Source organism: Sceloporus occidentalis, unplaced genomic scaffold, assembly GCF_023333645.1.
Source record: "Sceloporus occidentalis isolate IW3139 unplaced genomic scaffold, rSceOcc1.0.p SCAF_2, whole genome shotgun sequence".
NCBI classification, from domain to species: Eukaryota; Metazoa; Chordata; class Lepidosauria; order Squamata; family Phrynosomatidae; genus Sceloporus; species Sceloporus occidentalis.
In genome coordinates, this window is record NW_028316982.1 from 46,349,333 (window position 1) to 46,371,473 (window position 22,141).

General features: G+C 40.5%; 1 protein-coding gene across 1 annotated transcript in view; it reads left to right on the top strand.

Moving 5' to 3' along the window:
• Positions 1-22,141, top strand: part of NMNAT3 (nicotinamide nucleotide adenylyltransferase 3) — a 31,810-nt gene that overhangs the window by 796 nt on the left and 8,873 nt on the right. The window contains 3 exon segments of the mRNA XM_089508313.1: positions 11,939-12,002; positions 14,202-14,273; positions 16,492-16,628. Coding sequence (XP_089364439.1) covers positions 11,939-12,002; positions 14,202-14,273; positions 16,492-16,628 — 273 coding nt within the window.

Here is a 22,141-nt window from a genome sequence, read left to right on the forward strand (position 1 = left end):
ACAACATTGGCAGAATATACCAGAAAAACCATGTTTTAGTAGTCTCCATGTTCTGCTAAGATGAACAGAACAGTTAACAACCCAGATAGCTCTCTGGTTCACGTTCATTCAGTCACCAGCAAAAACCCAGGGTAAGGATGGGCAGATAGTTATTCTTTTAAAAATATGCAACTCAGTATTGTTGACAGATGGAACATTAGCTGTGGATGCTTGGAAAGCATTAGGAAACAGCAGTCAGCAGATTGTAAGTAGATGGCTGTTACCAAAACAATGAGATGTAGAATGCTATTTATGAAAAGGTTAGGAAAACCAGAACCAAATGCTATATTGATTACTGCTGACAAGCCAAACCATGAATGGAAGTATTTACATTAAAGGCTGAAATAAAAGATAAGCCCTATAATGTGTCAGTATGACTCTCAGACAGAGACAGTGTCCCCCCCAGTCCCTCCCTTATCTTTTTCAAGGATGTCACACCCCACCCTCTTCAATGAACACCTCTTTTCCTAAGCTTTTACTATCTTTAGCTGCATGTGTTTCTTAAACCTTGAAATGCCACTGTCTATGCTGTTTGGATTTTGCTTTGGTTTTGTTCTGTGGTGTTACAAATGTGTGTTAGATTTTATATTATGATTTGCTGCATTTACAGAGTTTAGGATTTAAAAACAATTACTCGTCTATAAGTCTAAAAATTTATGCCCACAAATTGACCCCAAAATCCCAAGTCAACTTATTTACGGGTCAGTATGGTAATGTGATAGCAGCTCTTTCAGATTTCCCCATGTGGTAGGAAGAGAGTTTCTTTTTCTCTCAAGCCAAGCAGAAACAGTCCTGGCTGGTTAATTGCTGTTAAACAAACAGAGTCCCTGTGAAGTCAAAGGCTTTCATGGCTGGCATCCATAGATTTTTTGTGGGTTTTTCGGGCTATGTGGCCATGTTCTAGAAGAGTTTCTTCCTGACATTTTGCTAGCATCTGTGGCTGGCATCTTCAGAGAATCTAGAACATGGCCACATAGCCCGAAAAATCTACAAAAAGCTATACCAACAGAGTCCCTCTCCTGCCCATGCAAAGTGAATGCAAAATTGAAACGCTGAACCAAAAAGCCTAATTAGAGTCTCTTTTGCTGTATGTGCAAACATACACTGAAGGAGCCTCCATGTTTTACCCTCAACTTATCCACAAGTCATAGCAAAATCTATCATTTTGGCCCCCAACTCTGCCCTTGATTTATACATGAGGTCAATTAGTCCAGTATATACGGTATTTGACAATCAGCTCTGATTATTGGGTGGGATAAAAATGCAATAAGCAATAATTTGTTGTTGGTCCCTCATTCATTAGTTTTACTGTATTGCTTTTGAAAGCTATGCTGCTATGAAGGACAACTTTGACAATGCTTTGAAATGTTTTTGTGGACTATGGTGCCTGGAATCCTCCATTTAGCTGGCATTTTCCAAACAAGTTTTCTGAATTCTGAACTTAGGGCTATTTTTGTTGTTGTTATATACACAGAAGCACGGGGGTTAAAGACCAATGGAACTGAGAGAGTTCAACCAAAATCCCTCTCTAAAGCTTCTATTTGTATTTCTAAAAAGGTCTTCACTGGTACCATAGTCTATTCCAGATATTTGTGTAACAAATAAATTTACATGTTAATTCAATTCACTTAATGTCACATCTACTTGAGTCCTGAAATAGAGGCATCAGATCGCATCTGCATCTCCTCTGGCACAGAAGCCTCAGTGAAAGCCTAGGGGCCAGTTTGGGTCAACACTTGGGAGCCATGTCAGCCATTTTTGTGCCAAGTTGCCTTGTGGAGCTAGTGTTGTCTACACTGCAGAACATGAAATCAAGGTACTGTAGTAGGGCCACTAGATACTGATCTTTGCTCAAGAGAGAATCTTAAATTCCACTAAATGAATCTGCTTCCTTGATAACAAAAGTAAATAAAAGCAGAGTCATTCATAAGTTATTATTTACAAAGTGTGGCCACTTGTGTGTCTGTACGTGTGGGTATATATGTTCATGTCACTGCTGACTTACGGAAGTCTCATGAATTTCATAAGGTTTTCTTAGGCAAAAAAATAATAAGAGTAGGTTTTGCCAGTCCCTTCCTCTGAAATATAGCCTACAGCACTAGGTATTCATTGGCAGTCTCCCATCTGTATGCTAACCAGGACTGACTCTGGACCTTACCGCATTGCCCCCTGGGACGTGATGGGGGCGTGAAGAAACGGAGCATGATGGGAACAGAATGGGTGCTATCACCCATTCTACTGCATGCCAGAATGCCGCCGCCACTGCTGCAAGTTCCCATTGTGTTCCTGATCCGTCCCACAGGAGGCAACTTTCAGGAAGGCTTTTAAAAAGTTCCTGAAAATCTTCTCCTGTGGAATGGATCAGGAACTCAATGGGAATTTCTGGCAGCAGCATTCCGGTGTGCGGTAGAATGGGTGATAGCACCCATTCTATTCTCATCCCACTCCGTTTTGTCATGCCCCATCATGTCCCAGGGGGCAATGCAGTAATGTCCTCTGATTAGCTCCCAAGGTAAGTTGGGAACTGGTGCCTTTAGAGTATTTAGGCAAATCTGGACATTTACAATAGTAATAATAATAATAATAATAATAATAATAATAATAATAATAATAATAACCACAATAACAACAACAACAGTTACTAGTTCCAAGGTCTAACAAATATTTTCTTACTGTTATGGTTGCTTTTTTAAAAAAATAAGTAACTATTATATATATTTATAAACAAGTTGATTCTCCCTTAACCAGAATTCTGAAATCCAAAATATTCCAAAACTGTCCACATGGGTGGAAGAGATAGTGACTACACAAACTTTATTTCATGCACAAAATTTTCAAAAATGTTGTGTACACAATTACCTTTTGGTTATGTGTATAAGGTGTATAAGAAACATAAATGAATTTCCTGTTTAGACGTGGGTCTTAAGATATCTCATTCATATATATATATATATATATTCCAAAATTCAACAGCAACAACAAGTTTAATGATTAGTCAGCTGACCATATCAATGGAATACTAAATACAATAACAAAATATAAAATATAATATACAAGATAAAAAATATCAAAATATCCATGTACATACAAAAACAAAACTGGATCACACCTAAAACTCATATAGGGGGTTAAGACAGATATAGACTAAGTAAAAGCAAATTTAGTAAAATAGGATACAAAATAAAATACTCTAAGATAAAACTAGCTAAAACAGAGTGGGAGATAACAGTAAAAATGTTTAAATGAACTCATCACCATGACACAAAACCCCATTTTGTATAATAAATTGATTTCTCAAGTGAGCAGCATTTACTACAAATTTAGCTACACGTTGCACTATATGTATGTTCTCTCCAGAGGAAAGATAAGGCCAAAATCCAAAACACTACTTGTCTCAAGCATTTTGGATAAGAGAGACTCAACCTGTACTTTTTATTGACATTTTGTTGTCGCTGCTGCTGCTGCTGCTGCTGTTCTTCAACACAAATTCCTTTCTTTCTTCCTTGGTTTGCCACTCTATTTGCCTTTCTTAAGTACAGGATTTGATTGCCTAAGCAACCTTGCCTCCATACATTAAGTGACTGTCTCTCTCTTCTGTTCATGAAGTGGGCAAATATTAGGAAGTCACTTCCTAAATGTAATGGATGTGGCTGTAGACCAGTGAATAGCAGAAAGAATAATGCACCTTTTTGTATTTTATTATTACTCATGTGAAACCTTGTTTAACTTTTCATGCCTTGTCATGCATGGTTAGATTTTCCTCTCCATAATGTGATTCAGTTTCTTGTTCTACAAGTGTCTTTTACTACTGTGCTGCTGGTGCCAAATAACTTCTTGCAATCTGTTAGTGCTAATACATTCAGACCCTCATGTTCCTCTGTGCTGCTATTATTTTCCATTGCTTTCTACAGTTTTAAGATGGTCAGGAATATAACCCCACATAACCCCAAAACCCCACAAAGAACTATGGATGCCGGCCATGACAGCCTTTGGCTTCCCAAACCCAGTTCTGTTTGGAGGTCTTTTGATGGCTCTGCCTCTCTGCTTGCAGTCAAGCGGAACTGAGGGGTAGGGTCTCCCCCTGCATCCCACCTGTGGAAAGAAGACCCTAGAAGCACGTTTGGGAGGGAAAGGGGTCAGCAGGCAGGATCACTTTTTGGGGGTGGGGGGGAACGCACATGTAGCCCAGGCCTGGCTCCAGAGGCTATTTTGGGCAGGCAGGGAACCCCCCCCAGGGTCCCCTAGACCACCCCACCTTCGCCCCCCCACACACCTGAGGGAAGTGGAGAGAGGGCCACATGCCCACTTCCTGCCAGTAAGAATGGGGCTGGGGACCACAATCCAAAAAGGACCCTGAGGAACTGGAGCCATGAGTCCAAAGGAGGGAGATTAAAATGGGGAAGGGGCTGGAAACCATGAAGCCCTATGAGGAAAGACTTAGAAGGTTAAGGGGTGATAGGATAGCCCTGTTTAAATACTTGAAGGGATGTCATATTGAGGAGGGAGCAAGCCTGTTTTCTGCTGCTCCAGAGAACAGGACCCAATGGAACAATGGAGGCAAGCTCCAGGCAAAGAGATTCCAGCTCAACATTTTTACCTTTAATGCTATCTTTCTCTGTATAATGAGAAGAATATAAGATGAAGTAAGTAAAGGTAAAAAAAAAAAAGGGGGGGGGGTAATCAAAAGGCCATTTACTTAAACTCAGGGGCGGGATACAAACCGCCACTTTGCGGCGGTCTGCCGCCGCCGCCGGTTAGTCCGCGGGGGAGCCGGAGCCTCCACACGGCGCGGCTCCCATGCAGACTGAAAAAGAAGCTCCAAAATGGAGCTTCTTTTAGAGTCGCGTTTGCGACGTAACGAGGCGCCAGGGGCGCACTCGCTACGTCACAAAGGACGCGACGCGTACGGACACTCAGCGTCCGATACGCAAAGATGGCGCCGGCCATGTAGAAGGGCTGGCGCCATCTTGTACGGACGGAGTCTGTATTAGGCCCAGGGGCGTCTAGAAGAGACGCCCCTTTTTTAAAATGGGACGTCCTCCGGACGTCCCAAATGCCGGTTTGTAACCGGCCAGAGTTAAATACATACAGCACAAGTAGCACATTGGTGGCAACAGGGAATACACCAAGAAAGGAGACAAAGGGCCTGAACAGACAGGCCAAAATAAAGTGACTTTGGGTCACTTTGGAGGTATACTGTTTAAATGACACACACATCTGAAGAGGCCAGAAGCTTCACCAAACCTGCAGTCTTAGGACTGGAGGATGACTTTCCTGCCTCTTAGGACACATGCATCATTTAAATAGCATACCTCCAAAGAGACCTGAAGCAGATTTATTTTGGCCTGTCTGTTCGGGCCCTTTATCTCCTTTCTTGGTGTATTCCCTGTGGCTACTGATGTGGCCATAGGCTGATATAAAGAAATGTTTGAGATTGTGGCTTTGACTGGATCTTTGATTTTTTAAAAAATATTACTTTATTAAATCATTTATATCCTACCAACTATCTAAAGATCACTGAGCAGTGTACAAGAAAATAATCTTGACCATAGTAAAAGAATGTACACAGTAAAATTATTTGAAAAGGCTGAAAATATATTAATCAACTTACCAAATTAAATCTCTGGAATGGAAAGAACTGAGAGAAGAGTGAAAGGCAGTGGAAAATGTAAACCTTAATATACTCACACACCACATGGTGATAGTATTGTGCTCATATTGATATGCACAGTGGCTCAGCAATTAAAATACTGACTGACAATCACAGGTTGGCAATTCAAGGCCCAAGAGCTGCATGATAAGAGTGAGCTCCCATGACTAGTCCCAGATTCTGCCAACCTAGCAGTTCGAAAGCATGTAAAAACGCAAGTAGATAAATAGGTACTACTTTGGTGGGAAGGTAACAGTGTTCAGTGCAGTCATGCATGCCATGTGACCACGGAGTCGTCTTTGACAATGCTGTTCCCTTGCCTTAGTAACAGAGACAAAAACGTCTCTACAAGCGGACACAACCTGACAGTCATGTCAAAGAGGAAACCTTTACCTTTTATATGCTATAGTAACTAAATCTAGTCTGACAGGGTTGCAGAATGTGCAGCCTATGGTCGCCTAAACAAAAAAGTCAATTGAAAAAAATGTTACTGCATCACCCATGCTACCACCAAAAACATGGTGGTTTGGTTTCATTCTCCCATCAGCAGAAATATACCATCAGATAAATGAAAATAAAAGTAAATCAAAACTGGAAGTGACTTCCAGTCACTACTGGATTGCCTGGAACACATCACTGTGGCCTGCCAGTGGGGTACGGGGGGGGGGGATCTCTGGTGCCACTGTCCACCTCTGTGTCACATACATTGGAAACTAGTGCTGTACATACCAAGTTAGAAGACTAGTTCCAGGTGCTGCCAAGTATAAAAAGGTACTTTGCTAACATTGGCTCTTTCCCTGATTTTAAAAAATATTGGCTGAACCACAGTGTGATGTGTCTTGCATGCTACTTCTCTGCTGATACTGATCTGTTGTTTCTTTTCTTTATCTTGTTGCTCTTTTACCTGAATTCCAAGGAACATTTAATCTGATTTATGAGTTTAAATACTGACATTTAACATTTCTCAAATAAAAGCACATTCTGATTTAACATAATCATAGTTGCATGCACAGAATTGCTTAGAATATTGAAATGTGGGGATTTTTGTGTGTAACACTAGGTTTGCAATCCTATATGGACTTTTTCAGTAATAAGCCAGATTGCGTTCCACATTCAAAGATATAGCCATGTTAGTCTGTAGAATCAGTATGTAGAAAGATCTTGTAACACCTTTGAGACTAACTGAAATAAAAAAGTTGGCAGCATGAGCTTTCGTAGACTACAGTCAGATTCCCCAGAGGCATTTAGTGGAGTGGAAACCAGGGACAAACATATATGTGCCATGGGTATGTGAGAATGTCAATACATTCTTTATGTATGGAAATGAAGTAGCAAATATATATAGTGTTACATGCTAAGAAAGAAAAATGGATTTTGCTACAAATAATTGACTGACTAGAGCATGCAAGTTAAAATGGTGAGGTGGGAAAAGGTGCAGTGGTATATTCAGTGTCAAATTCTTTAAAAAAAGATAAAGGTTCTAGTAGACAGGGCTGGGAAGGAGTAAAACAAGGCCTGTGTTTCCAGCTGCATCTCATCTGGTGAATGCGAGACTAGGGAACACAAGATGAGTTGCAAGAAGGCTGTGACCCCTGAATGTGATGCCAGCTCTTACATGAGCAAAGAATCCATGAGAAAGTCCTAATAGTAATAGATCAGAAGAAACAACCAAGATGGTATCTCTTTTCAGTTCAGTAACAGAATGTTGGAATATGTGGGGAAAACTGTGTGTTCCTTTTACACTATTGTGTACACTGTTCAGCTTTTCATAGTTGCTTGATCATTATTGCAAAAAAGCGTCTGGTGAAAACAACCAGGTTAGTGTAAGTATATAAGCTGTATTGTAGCAGTTAAGAAACCATCTGCAAATCATTCTTTCCAAGCACCATGTTGCTTTTTGTTCCTATGAACTTTCCCAGACACCAAATGATGAATACTGCAAAACCCCACTGTAGATCACTTGTATTCTTCCTGAAAACTGCTCCTTCTTCTTGGAACAGATATCTGTACTGTAGTTGACAGCTGTTCAGCACTTGCCAGCAATTCTGACATCCTTTCTATCATCATGGTAGTAGCATCATGTTAGTAGCTGTATTGGAAATTGCCCTTTAATCTTCATTAATAGATGTTGAATGCATATTAAGATTCAGGTACCTGATAGCAACAGGAAGGGTGAACACTATTTAATACAACTCCTTCCACAAATGCAACCATCATTCCCTTTGTCAGGGATTTGCATCATATTTAAAGCAACTGCTGTCCAACTGAAAGAAGGAACTGCCTGATCCCAGGTGCCATGTTAGTGTCAAACTTAATTAATGTCACAGTGGTTGCTGGCATTGAATTTAACTTTGATTTTCCATTACAGAATGAAACTTGGAAAAATTAAATACTGCATGATAAAATATTTCCATGTAATTTAGAGAAAAGGTTAGAGTGTAATCTGTGATAATTCTATTTAAACCCTGAAACACTGTCTTCTTTAAACCTCTGAAGCTTAGTGGAGGTGCCGTAAGACATAAACTAAATATATACATTCATTATATTCTGTTTCTATTCATTAACCAAACAAAGCCACATAATACTGAGAAATGTTTTCTTTTCCCCACCTAGGAACTGCATCTAAATTCTTCAGCGCCACTATCATTAAACATATTGTGCACAGAGAAATAAAATTATTTTTAAGATGTCTTTTTAATTTTATTTTTTTAAAGTTTTTAATCTATTCATTTAATGTTTTAAATATTTTTATCCATTGTATATCATTTGCGGGGGCCTGATGGAATGAGTGGTGATGCATCCATGCCATAAATGACTGAATAAATAAGTAAATAAATGAATAAATAAAACATGATACAACAGTCATATGCTTCAAAAGGGAAGGGCATTTCTGGATGCTGGCCTTGCATTATCCACAGTCACATTTTTTTTTCTTTTAGCATTATCCTGGACAAGATCTGGTTATGGGATGGAGACAGCTTTGGCCACCTTGGTAGATGATCTACACAGGCAACTGGATTGGGGGGGGGGGGGGGGGAGACTGTCCCTGTTGGTTTTGCTGAACATTTTGGTGGCTTTTGATACCACTAACCATGGTTTCCTTCTGAATCACCTCTCTAGGATAGCGCTTGAAGGTACTGTACTACAGTGGCTCTAAGCATTCCTGGAGGGATTCCTGCTCATTCTCTTTATCATTGGCTTGTGGAGGCCCTCAAGGTTCTGTCATTTTTTCTATGCTATGTAAAGATATCAAGACCATGTGGCACACTTGGCCTGGAAATGACATGGATGTGGCCACTAGGTGGAACTGAAGCAGAGGTTACTACAGTTCAAGTGGCAGGTAGGCATGAGTCAGCATTTGGAAGCTGTGCATCATGGGACATCTGATACAATATGCACAATAGATGAAGTCAGTGAAGGGGTGCATCATGGGATACAGTATGATGCAACATGCACTGGGGTGAAACCAGCAAGGTTTCATTGGTGGCAAGATATCACATGACTTCATAGAAGACCATCTATATATGGGAGAAGGTGACTATCTCTGTTGTTGGGTTGTTGTGGTCAGTGACTGACGAACCACTTTGTCTGTTTGTATATAGAGCTGTGAGTATCCAAGATGGCTGTCTGGTACTCTGTGCGATCTTGTATATAGCTTGCAACAAGTGATTAAAGCCCTCATTGTTCAAGTGAGAGCCTTGCTGTGCAGCAGTGTTTATTTTTTCAAGCTGGGAGCTCAAGGCTGGTCAGCCTACGTGGGAGGAATTTTTCCTTCTCAGCCTGAATCCTTTGCAGACGTCTTCTTGTGACGTCTTGCCTGCGTGGATCAACTCTGCACGTGGTCATAGTGGACACAGCACGTCTCTCTACGACGCAACAAAACAAACAAACAATCTGCTTCATTTATATACTGCTTCGTACTGAACTAGAAGTGTCTAAGCAGTTTACAACTGTAAGCTAATTGCCTGCAACAAGCTGGGTACTCATTTTAGTGACCTCGGAAGGATGCAAGCCTGAGTCAAGCTTGAGCCCTTTTGCTGTTATTGAACTCACAACCTTATGGTTTTGAGTGAGTGGCTGAAACATAGGCATTTAACCACTGCACCACCAGGGCTCCTTTAACATATACATGAAATTGCTGGAAAAGCTTGTCTGAGGTTTTGAGGTCAAGTGTCACCAGTTTGTCAATGATCATAGAATCATAGAATCATAGAATCATAGAGTTGGAAGAAACCACTAGGGCCATCCAGTCCAACCCCCTGCCATGCAGGAAATCCAATTCAAAGCATCCCTGACAGATGGCCATCCAGCCTCTGTTTAAAGATACCCAGCTCTATTACTTCTTTCCACCTAATTCCAAAGAAGCTGTTCCTGTGCTAAACCAGTGCTTGGAATTTGCAATGGACTGGATGAAGGCAAACAAACTGAAGTTTAATCCAGACAAGTCAGAGATGCCTGGTCAGTCCAAAGGCAGATCAGGGAATAGGGATTCAGCCTGTGTTTGATGAGGTTACACTTCCCCTGAAAATGCAGGTTCACAGTTCACATATTTCTGGTTTTAACCCTAAGCCTGGAGACCTTAACAGTGATGAAGAGCTCATTTACAAATTAAAGCTGGTGCCCTAACTGTGCCCATTCCTGGAGATGTCAGATCTGATCATGGTGGTACATGCCTTGGTTACATCCTGTTTGGATTTGCATTCTACATGGATCTGGCCCAAAGAGCTGCACATAGATTGTTAATTAAGGGCTGGCTAATTAAGGGAACTCACAACTTTTTTGTTGCAACAACTCCACTGGCTCTTGGTCCATTTCCGGGGAACAAATAAAGTCCCGATTTTGACCTATTAAGCCCTACATCATCATCATCATCATCATTATCATTATCATCATCATAATACGTTTTATTTATAGACCACTATTCCATGTTGATCATAGCGGTGTACAGTAAAAAATTGCAATGACAAATACAAAATACAGGATAAAAATTGCAATACATAAATAAAACTTATAACAACATTCCAAAAATACATGGCTTGGGTCCAGATTATTTGAGAACTATATTTCTCTTTATGAATCTATTTTAGATCATTTTTAATTCTATAATCTTTATGAGTCTATTACATGTCATCTGGAGAGTCTCTTCTCTCTGTTCCACTATGTTTTCAGGGTCATTTGGTGGGAACAGTAAAAAGAGACTTCTTGGTCCCACTCTTTGGAACTTTCTTCCTAGAGAAGCCAGTATGGCCCTGTTCTTGCACTTTCCATCAGCAAGTCAAACCATTATTATATCATCAGTCTTTTAGAAACAAAGGCGGGTTATAAACCGCCGCTTTGCGGCGATCTGCCGCTGCCGCTGTTTGCTCCGTAAGGGAGCCGCTGCAGCCAAAATGGAGCTTCTTTAAGCGGCGCCTTTATGACGTCGCGAGGCGCCAGGGGCAGACTCGCGACGTCATAGACGCCGCAACACGTGCGGATGCACAGCGCCCGATACGTAAATATGGCAGCGGCTGTGTGGAACGGCCGCCGCCATATTATACGTACAGAATACGTACTAGGGTTAGGGGGGTGCGGAAGCACCGCCCCTTCCTAACCCTAGTACGTATTCATTACGTACTAAATGGCGGTCTGTAACCCGCCCCAGTGATATTTTTCACCCCAGAAATCGAGTAGGGTGCAGTGCTATTCTTCAGGTTTGTCTACAAAACACTGTGTATAATGAATTTTAATGTTTTTAATGTTTTAATTTTATGAATTGTTTAGTTGCAGCACTTTGAAATGCCCCTCGCACGTGACAAGGGTGTCAAAATGGTGGCTCCCTGTATATACGGGCGCCGCCATATTGATGTGACGGACGCCTAGCGTCCGCATGTCTCGGCACCTTTATCATGCTGCTTTTTGCGGCTTCTTTTTGCTGCGTGAGGGAGCCACGTGGTTTGTCCGCTGTAGCTCCCTCACGCAGCAAACTAGGGCGGCAGCCAACCACCCTTTTGGGCGGTCTGTATCCCGCCAACGTTTTCAAAGTATCAAATCAGAGTCCAGTTAGGCAGTCAGAGAGTCCAGGGTTCTGACAAGGCAGGTTTAGCAAGACAGTCCAAAGGTCAAGGTTTCCAGGGAGTCAAGATCCGTCAGGTCAAGGTTTCAGGCCAAGAAGACAAAAGGAGTCAGAGAGAAACATGCTTTGGCCAGAAAGCTCAGATAATCTCTGATAAAGGAGCTCGGTATCCTGCACCTGTTTATATTTCCCAGTTCATGATCACAGGTGCTTCCCAACTGCTGAGCATTTCTCATAAAGCCTCTGTGACTGGCAGAGGTATGCCCTTTCAGACCTTCGCTGGCTAAAAGTAGGTATCTCGGTGACCTGGTCTTCCATATCTTCTGTGCCTGGAATCTCTGCTGGTGGAGAGGCTGGACTGCTGAGGCTTTCAACACGGCACAGACTCTGCTGGAGCTGGCAAAGCAGAGCTAGGGCCCGGCTCACCTTCAGGCTCAACCTCCACCTGGGGCTCTAACTCAGACCCCTCATCTTCTGAGACCTCAATGTGGCTGAGCATGACAGCATTGTTTTTAAATTTTTAAAATATTTTATGGCCTCACTTGGTAGCCTCCTTGAGCTCCATTATTGGGAGAAAGGTGGAATAGAAATGAATAAAATGAAATGGAAAATAAATAGGATCTGATCATGAAAGACAAGTTAACTAGTGCAAGTAGCTTTTCTGTCTCTAGGAACCAGTACATGGTTGTATAGCTCCAGAGTTGATCATGCCCTCCAACTGTTCTGATTTGGGAAGAAAAATCTTGATTAATCCTCTATCATTCCACTATTTCATCTGGTTGTCCTGGACTACAGCCAGCACAAGTCCAAACAAACACTGATAAGGGTTGTTTAGGAAGAAGGGAGCTAACATGCAGTCTACAGACCTTTCAAATAGTCCACAAGAAGCACACCAACAACAAAGCCAAGGTCAGGATTCCAGAGTCCACAGAAGTCAGTTTGGTCCAGGGTCAGGGCAATCAGAAGGTAACAAGAGTCCAGTCCATTCCAAAGTCAAGGGTTCAAGGAAGCAAGAAGCCAGTGCTGACAGTAATCACCGAAAAGGATACTGCAATCAACTCTGGCACCAAGTCAGCATCTCCCAGGTGGTTAAGTAGGAGACTCTCTTCTCGGTGCCAGCTGAAGCTTGTTTGCCAATTGTCTCTCAGCAGTTCTCCTGGATTGACGCACGCAGCCCTGCGTTGCTTAAAGGAAGGCACCTCCAGGCTTGGCTCTTCCCCAGAGTCACCACTAGACTGCTGAGCCTCAGGAGGAATCCCTCCAGTATTAGGACCTGGCTGAGCTTCCTCCTCTGGGGCTGGGAGGACAGGGCTGGGATCTGGCAGGGCAGGATTAGGACCTGGTAGAGCCTCCATTTCCTCCTGCACTGGAGTAATCACATCCTCCTCCTCGTCTTCCAAGACCTGCTCTTGGCTGGCCATGACACTAGTTTTAAGATTTCTCAGCTTCTTTCTCCTCCTTCCACTTTTCCCCCTCTGTCCTCAGCGCGTTCTCATTACCACAAACTGTTTCAAAAGTAGTTTGCAATCAATTTAATCAGCAGGCAAAGACTCAGGCAAAGCAAACTATTGCAGCTTCTTCTAGCTTATGTCTACTTCCTTATTAATAATATTTATCATCTTGACTAATGTTGCTTGGCTGATGTGTACCAGTTAGAGGGTATGTTTTTGTAGCATCAAGGAACCTTGGCATGGAAGACAGTGGTTAGATTTTATACAGTGGTTATTTTTTAGACACTTTTCATACAGTTTCTCTAATTTTATACTTTTAGATGCTGCAGAGTCAACATACCATTCAAGGATATTTTTATTTCTCTGCCCCAGATTGAAAATAGGAGACTGCTTTCTAACTGTAATTGTAGCCAGCATGACCTGGAGTAATTGGTCTGTGATAAACATGATGCAATTTTATGGCCTCACTTCAGTTTCTCACTTTAATAGAAGGGTTTGCACTTTCTATTAAAGTGTAGATTTGAAGTGAGGCCATAAATTACTTTATAGCAAAGTCTAGAGTGCCCATTACTGCAACCTACTAGAACAGATTAGAAAAATTATCTGCCACGACTAGTTTATATATGATTGTTCTGCTTACAAAATATACTGGATAATATTTTAGAACTTCTGTCAACACTGAAATATTTGGCAGATTTCAGAGCAATCAGACAGATAAGGAAATTGATACTTTATCATGTAATGTGGTCTGTGTGCAGAAGCAGGAACATATTAAGCATTGTCTTCTTTCATGGATTCTTAATTTACACCTAGTTAAAATATAGCAAGAAGAATTCTGATTTTCACAGAATGTCCTCACATATGAGCAATTTGAGGCAGCTCTGGCTATTGTGAAATGACTGATGGGCTGAAATATTGACTGGGCCAAGATTCTAGTTGTGTTGTGAGATTTCCAGTTATGAAAGGCTGTGGTCCATGCCTTGCAGCTTTTCTCGCCCATTGGCAGGACGTGGCTATAACTCATCTGTGGGCCTTACAGAGCAGCATAAGTACCAGGTTACTGGGCAATACCACTCAGGTATATTGTCCTTCTCTTTGAGGTGAAACAGACCTTTGGGGCAAAATCTTTTGAGCTGGATTGGGGTCGCTACAACTGCATGCCACAGCCCCAGTCTTCCTTTTCACTGGCCAAAAAAGAAGCCGCAAAAAAGTGTTCTTTTTTGGGTCAGCAAAAAGCTGGCTTTTCTACACTGCCATGGCCAGAAGCCAGCCTTAAGGCACTCCAGTGGTGTGCGGCATACAAGCTGGAGCATCCAGAAGCCGGCCCCCCGTGTAAATAGTTGGGCAGCTTCCAGGAGTCTTCCAGGTGGCTTGGGAGCATGCAGCATGTAAAAGGGCCATCTGTTTCAGCCCTTTGTCTTGTTGCCAGGTCTCGTATCTGGAGCTCCAGTAATTTATTACATGCAATTTGTGATTGTCCCACCTTGTTTAGTATTTCAGTTTTATTTTCCTTGTCTGGGGAGGAAAGCACATAATAGAGTTTAATCATTTTCTTGTTTTCTGTTGCTTCAGAGACTAGAACACAGAACAATAGATGCAAACTTCAAAAAAAGAGATTCCAGCTCAACATTAGGAGGAACTTCCTGACAGTAAGAGCTGTTCGACAATGGAACACACTTCCTCGGAGAGTGGTGGAGTCTTCCTCCTTGGAGGTCTTTAAGCAGAGGCTAGATGGCCATCTGTCGGGTATGCTTTGATTGAGAGTTCCTGCATGGCCCTTGGACTGGATGGCCCTTGTGGACTCTTCTAACTCTATAATTCTATGATTTATTTATTAAAATGAATGGAAAGTCAGTCTCTTTTTTAGGATAAGCTTCAGAACTATTTGATTTTGTTTGGTTGATTCATTGGTTTTGGTTTTGGTTTGTTTGGTTCTGCCTTTGCTGAAAGACAAGTGATCGCAGCTGTAATAAAATGCATGTCATGAACTCTGAATGGTGGTCTGTTTTTTTGTAGTATTTATTCATTTCAATATTTTGAAATTGAAAATTGCTTTGCCCATCTTGGAAAAAATAAGACAAATAAGTAACTTCACAAGTAAACAATAAACAAACAAATAAATAAGGTTCTGAGGGAAGTCTTGATAGCTGAATAGTGAATACTCAGTCTTCACAGCTGAGTGGCAGAATGCACATGTTGCACTTTTAAGATTCTAAACTGACTCCTGAATCTTTTGTTAAAACATCTCATGTAGCAGTCTGGTAAAGATTCCACAGAGCTGTTACTATTCAATAGGTAATAGTGAGTTACAGGGACCAATGTTCTAAGGACAGCTTCGTACATGCTCATAATAAGTATGTAACTTTGAATGGTTGTAGGTTGACATAATTGCCAGCATTAATCCATGAGAACATTTGAGATTCTTTATGCAGCTAGACATTTCAGTTCAGCATGCAGTGTTAGGAAACATGGATGAAAGCTTGTCTTCCTGCAGTACTACTTTGCTATTTATACTTTGGTAAATTTTATGACTTTTAAGAAAATACTATATTGACTTTTCCCAATTTGAATTGTGGACTTTAAAGCCTGGCTCAAAAAGCTTATTGCTTTAATGATTTTATTATATTTCATTACAGCATTGAGAAATTAGGAATTCTTTTCACATTTTAATTAGCATCTTCAATCATATGGATGGAGATCTGTTAGTAAATAAGTGCAACTATAGAGGTTTACCTATATTCCTGTCTTAGTCTAAATAACCTTTTATTAACCATTTTCTCCTCTCTCTGTAGTGATGTGCTTTGTCATGTACTAATATAGTTGCAGAAAACATTTGCAGAAACATGGCATTGCCAGTTTAAAATGAGGATAAGACATGATAATTTTGTTAACTGGTATGCATCAGATACAAAGAAATAAACATCAATCAATTAAAATGTTAATCATCTGAGCTATCTTGAAGCTGTTCTGGTACAGTTACTTGAACTAAAAATTCATTAACCTTATCTTCAGTGTGTCTAATCCTATGCATTATAGATGAAAAATGTTTCTATTTGCAGAAGGTTTTATGCTTATCCACTCTTCTTTTTGGTACTGTCTAATGGAGTTAAGGCTTCAATAATAGAACTTCCAACAGTTTAATCGCAGAGCAGAGGGAACAATGTTTTTTTACTGTTTACACAGTTTTCAGTTTCTCATTTATCACCATTACAAAAATATATAAAACACTGGGTTTGGGTTGTTGTTGTTTTCTTTCCCTACCAAGGAAAGTACCATGTGATTGGAAACAATTTCAGTTAATAATAATTATGGAAAGAAATGAGTAGTCACAACAAAGCATCAGATAGCAATGGCTTGTCTTGCACTTGGGACATCAAATTGGATCAGAGGAGATCCTTGGGAGAGTCAACAGAGACAAGGGACTGAGACCTTAGTTGTTCTGCGATAATGATATAATTGTTTTTTATACTGGATATGCTAAAGGTAACTTGAACCAATGCTGCAAGTGAATATGAACTTACTGCCCATTCCTGTGAACTGATACCTTACATTCAGCCCATATAAAGTAGGTCTATCTCTTCAACACATAATTTGTGAAGTGAGCTACAGACTCTTCATACTCTGTAAGGGGTGCTGATATTCACTTCGTTTGTATTAATTTGACCACATTCACTTGTAACAAGAAGCAGTAATTCAAGTCAGTCTTAGTTTATTGTGGATTTGCCAATTTATTCTGTTGCTTCTACTCACAGCAGGAACAGCTAAAGAAATATAGCATATGTGGGGGCATGGTTGTTTTTAATTTTGGGAATGAGAAATGTTTGCTGGAAGTCATCCCCACCCCAATACCCCAACTATCCCAGGGGAAAGTCTGGCTTTCAAGGGGGGGATGCTTTCTTTCTTTCTTTCTTTCTTTCTTTCTTTCTTTCTTTCTTTCTTTCTGTAGTCCCTGAAGCCAGTCAAGAATGATTGGTCATTGGCTATTTCAGCAAATGGTTTTAGGCCCCCAATAACCTTTAAGAAAAAATTAAATAAAAAAAGGTTCATAGAATCAAAGGGCCCAAACAGAGAGACCAAAATAAAGCTGTGAAGTCAGACTTTCATGGCCGGCATCCATCGTTTTTTGTGGGTTTTTCAGGCTATGTGGCCATGTTCTAGAAGAGTTTATCCCTGATGTTTCACCAGCATCTGCGAAGATGCCAGGCACAGATGCTGGCGAAATGTCAGGAATAAACTCTTCTAGAACATGGCCACATAGCCCAAAAATCTCACAAAAAACTACAAAATAAAGCTGCTTCGGGTCACTTTGGATGTATGCTGTTTAAATGACACATGCATCTTAAGAGGCCAGAAACTGCACCAAAGCTGTGCTCCAGTCCTTAGAACTGGAACATGGCTTTGGCACAGCTTCCAGACTATTAGGATGCATGCATCATTTAAACAGTGCACTTCCAAAGTGACTCATAGCAGCTTTATTTTGTCCTGTCTGTTTGGGCCCATAGAGTTGGAACAGACCCCAAGGGCTGTCCAGTCCAAAGCCCTGCCATGTGGGAACATAGTATCAAAGCACACCCAACAGATGTCCATCCAGCCTCTGCCTAAAAACGTCCATAGAAGGAGACTTCACCACACTCCGAGGGAGTGTGTTCCAATGTCGGACAGCTCTTACTGTCAGGAAGTTCCTCCCAATATTGATGTGGATTCACTTTTCCTGTAGTTTGTGACCAGGTGACTTCCTGATTTTTTTCGAATGGTTATTTTAGGCATAAAATGGGCCTCTGAGAGAACAAAACAGCCATTAAATTGGCTTTTGAATTCCTCCAAAGGCTTCTAAGAGAGTAATCAGTCATAGTTATGGCCCCCAAAGCCTTTATAGTGAGGAGTGAATGTTGTGGCCTCCAGAGGACTAAAATGGTCCCTTGGCTCAATTTATTGTGATGTATGAGTAAAAGAGTATAGTAACTCTGCCTCGCCCTTTCCCCAACAAGATAGGGAATTAACTATAAATCCATTCTGGATTAATGCTCTGGGTTGTTGGTGGAGATACAAGCCAAAGAATATATCTCTCCCAAGCTCACATCTCACAGTAGATAAAACACCTACCCAAAATCTGTGGTTTGTTTAGCTGCTCCTGCTGCAAATAGGAGTTATTGGGTAGCATACAACAGCACACTGATTGTCCCTGATAAGTCAGGGTTCTAATACATCCCTGTCTTATTGTCCATTCATAGCCATGATCCTTCACTACCTGTTTCGGTCCTTCAGCCACCTTTTCAGAAGTCTGTTCTGCCATTCCATATCTCTCCCTTCCCCTTCCCACCAGACCTCCTTATTGAAAGATTCTCTACCCTTTCCTGAACTTAGATTTATTTTCTATTCTTCATGTCAAGTTCCTAGTATTTTCTAGGGCTGCAGCTTGAACAGTCTGAAATCCTTAAGAAAGCTCGTCTTCCCTTTTTGTTTCATATAAGGAAATTTTTCTTGGCATTGTCATCATTAACAAGAATGTTTTAGAATGGGTGTCTAAATGCATTTCACATTGCTATGTTATGGCACGCCCCAAACTTGAAGGCTATGTCAAAGCTTGTTTGATTAAAGTAGAGGTAGTATCCTTTGTATGTGTCAAGCATATTTTCATTGTAAATTTTGACAAAACAACTATGTAGATTAAATGTGTAAAGTCATGCACATACAAGAACAAGAAAAAAGAGCTTTTCTTGCAAGTTGACAAAGCTAATAATCCTGAGCTATTCCTGCTTCTCTTTCTACCCACTGACCTGTATGCATACTTGAGAGGAGATTTGCTTATTTGAATCATCTGGCTCTGTTGCTATGCAAACAGTTTAACACACTGGCCCTGGTCTGTGCTTATTACCGTGTTGGATTATGTAGGTTTAGTTTTGGCTGGCTGGTGGGTGCCTTGCCCTTCCTTGCAGCAAAGATCCCTTTTGGTATTTCTATGGCCTGTGATATTTAGAGGTTCTCATTGCAGACCTGCCAGATGGATTCACTAATGAAGCCCAAATTCTTTCCCATCACAGATCCATTTTAAGGCTAATTAATCTGAAACATTTTGCATATGTATCTTCTAAATCACATGATAATAAAAAGCAGTTGAAATCTACTCATGATTGGGAATCCATCAACACAGGAGATTGCTATTTTTGGTTACAACCTCTACAATCTCCCAAGCAGCATGACCATTTGGACTCTGGGAACTTGGGGGGAGGGGAAGAACAGCAACAAAATTTCCCCAAGCTTTAGGAGTGATGTGTGTAGCACCTATTTGATTGGCTTGGTGTATCATCTTAATTTGACAATAAATGTTTGGGAGTCTTGTTTGTCTGAAAGCTGTCAGTCATCTTTTGTGCTTCACATAAAAGCATGAAATGTCACTCAAATTATTAGTTAGAAAACTCTTATGTAGTGCAATACAGAAACAATTCAGAAGCAAATTCTTCAGTTAACATAAGTTCATCCAAAACAACTTTTTGTTAAGAAGCACTTTTTAAAGAACAAATATTATTTAAGCTAGTGACTGTACCATCTGAACTGCATTTTACTACTTAATTTTCTGATTTAGTTCTATTGGTGTAGTACTACGTATTAATGTAAAAAAAAAACACCAAAATATCTGGTTTGTATCACCAAAAATAGTTTAAATCGGGGCGGGGGGGGGGGGGAATCACCACCTTGTGTTTTTTGTTTTGTTTTGTTTTAAACTTTTTTTAACCAAAAAAATGTATAGTAACTCTGCCTCGCCCCTTCCCCAACAAGATAAACTCACACAACTAGCTCTTTTAAAATAATAATAATAATAATAATAATAATAATAATGTTTATTTATATACCGCTTTTCCAAATTAGATCAAAGCAGTGTACAACAGGAAGTACAATACAAAGTCAAAATAAAACATAACAGGCCTCTCTCCCCCTCAAGATGGTGGTCGGAAGGAGGGCTTTTTCTTCTTTCAGGCAGGCAGTTGGAGCTAGCCTGCCTCTCTCCCCCCAAGATGGTGGCTGAAGGGAGACCTATCCCTTCAGCCCATATAAAGTAGGCCTAGCCATTCAGCCCATATAACTTTGTTTTGGAAGACACTGCACAGTCTTTGCACGTGGACTCTCTCCAGATCCCATTTTGACAACTATTCAGTTCATGTAAATAATTACATTCAGTTTATGACACAGCATCTTGCTTTGTTTAGATACTATGGGGCTTTCTCTCTTGATTCTGCTTTTTTTTTTCTTCTCAGTCTTGACAAGCAAAAATAGCTGTTAATTCCAGGGAGCAACTGAGTTAAAAAGTGTTAAAGCAGAAAATGTTGTAGCTCTGAGAGAATATCCTCCCATTTTCTATGCAGTGCCCAGTCTGACAGCTTACACATACATTCTGCCTGGCCTGTAAAACTGTGATATTCAAATAATGCTTAGCAGATTCTGCTGTGAAGTTGTTACAATCTGCTTTGCTTAATCCTCTAGGACTTCTGTAAATAAGAGAAATGACTAGTGACCCTCAAAAACCAAGCTTTTGTTTGCAGTGTTGGAAAATAGGGAGAGAGGGAGAGAAGTTCTGCAGATTTGGTTTTGGCCAGTTGGTGGGTGCCTTGCCCTTCTAGGCAGCCAAAGGTCCCATGATATTCTATCATGTTTGGATGCTCTTGTTGCAGTCCTGCCAAACTAATTCATCGGTAAAACCTATTTATAAGTCATGTGTATGGGTAAAATATAATCAAACCAAGGAAAGAAAATTGTACAAAATGAACATGGAAATGTGATATGGCTTGGTACTTTTTAAATGTAATCTTTGGTTCACTTTGAGCCTCAGTTGGAGTCGATTCTGCCTATGCAGGATTTAGTGGTGACCACATATATTTTTCAGTGTTATCATTTGTTCTGCTAGTTAACACTGCATGAAGTAAGCTTATTGAATTCAAATGGTATTATGCCCAATTAGCCAAATATAGGATGGAGAGAAATGCATTGGCATTTCTTAAAGTAGAGACATATGACCAAAAAAAAAGGAATCTGTTCTGTCATAAAACATTCTAAGTAACCACCATGTTTTGATTTATTAATGTGCTGTGGGCCTGAACATATTAAGACGCTTACTTTCAACCTTTGTAGTACCTAAGTGGATCATACTTATTCATGTGGTTTATTTAGAATGCAGCAGTGTAGTTGCTTACTGATCTTGGCAATGGTGGTCATGTGATACTCCTCACAGAGCAGTGGATTCAGTATAAATCTGAATTGCAGATTCCACTCCCATAGACACACATACAAAGATCCTGAATGATACAGCCCCTAACTAGAAAAGCAATCAACTTCTGCAATTTCACCATGAGGTCTTGCTGAATTTCGACACTAGCTTATGGATGATCTTAGCCGTGCAATGGACAAAACATACATACTAGTTTTGGCCAAAAGATAACACTACCAGAAGACTAGCCATGTCATCTGAGACTCCTCGTCTAAACAAATAGGCCAGAGGAGGAGGGATCTTTGACCTCTCTAAAAACATTTTGGTCAGGCTAGCACCAGACTATGGCCCATATATATCTGCTTTTAATCTCCCTTACTTCAGCATGAAGAGATTAGTCTTTTATGTATTGAGTTCCTTGATTGGATCCAAGCACATATGCGGCCAACCCCACACTAGAGGTGTGGATAATGCTCATTCATATTTGCACTCTCAACCAAAAAAAGTGTGCAAACCATTAAACCTTTCTGCTGGAAGGATACCAATCATGAGATTCTTTGGCCTTATTCGTTTTACTGAGGAAAATTCATTTGTGCAAAAATACAATTTTTTTTCCAGTGCACAAAAATTTGAATTTTGTGCAAAGTACACTGAGTCCTATGTAAAAATAGTTTTTGGACAGGAGATCTATATTGCTTTTCTGTGGCATAATCTCTGTGTTTATGCAAATAGTGTAATTTTCACAC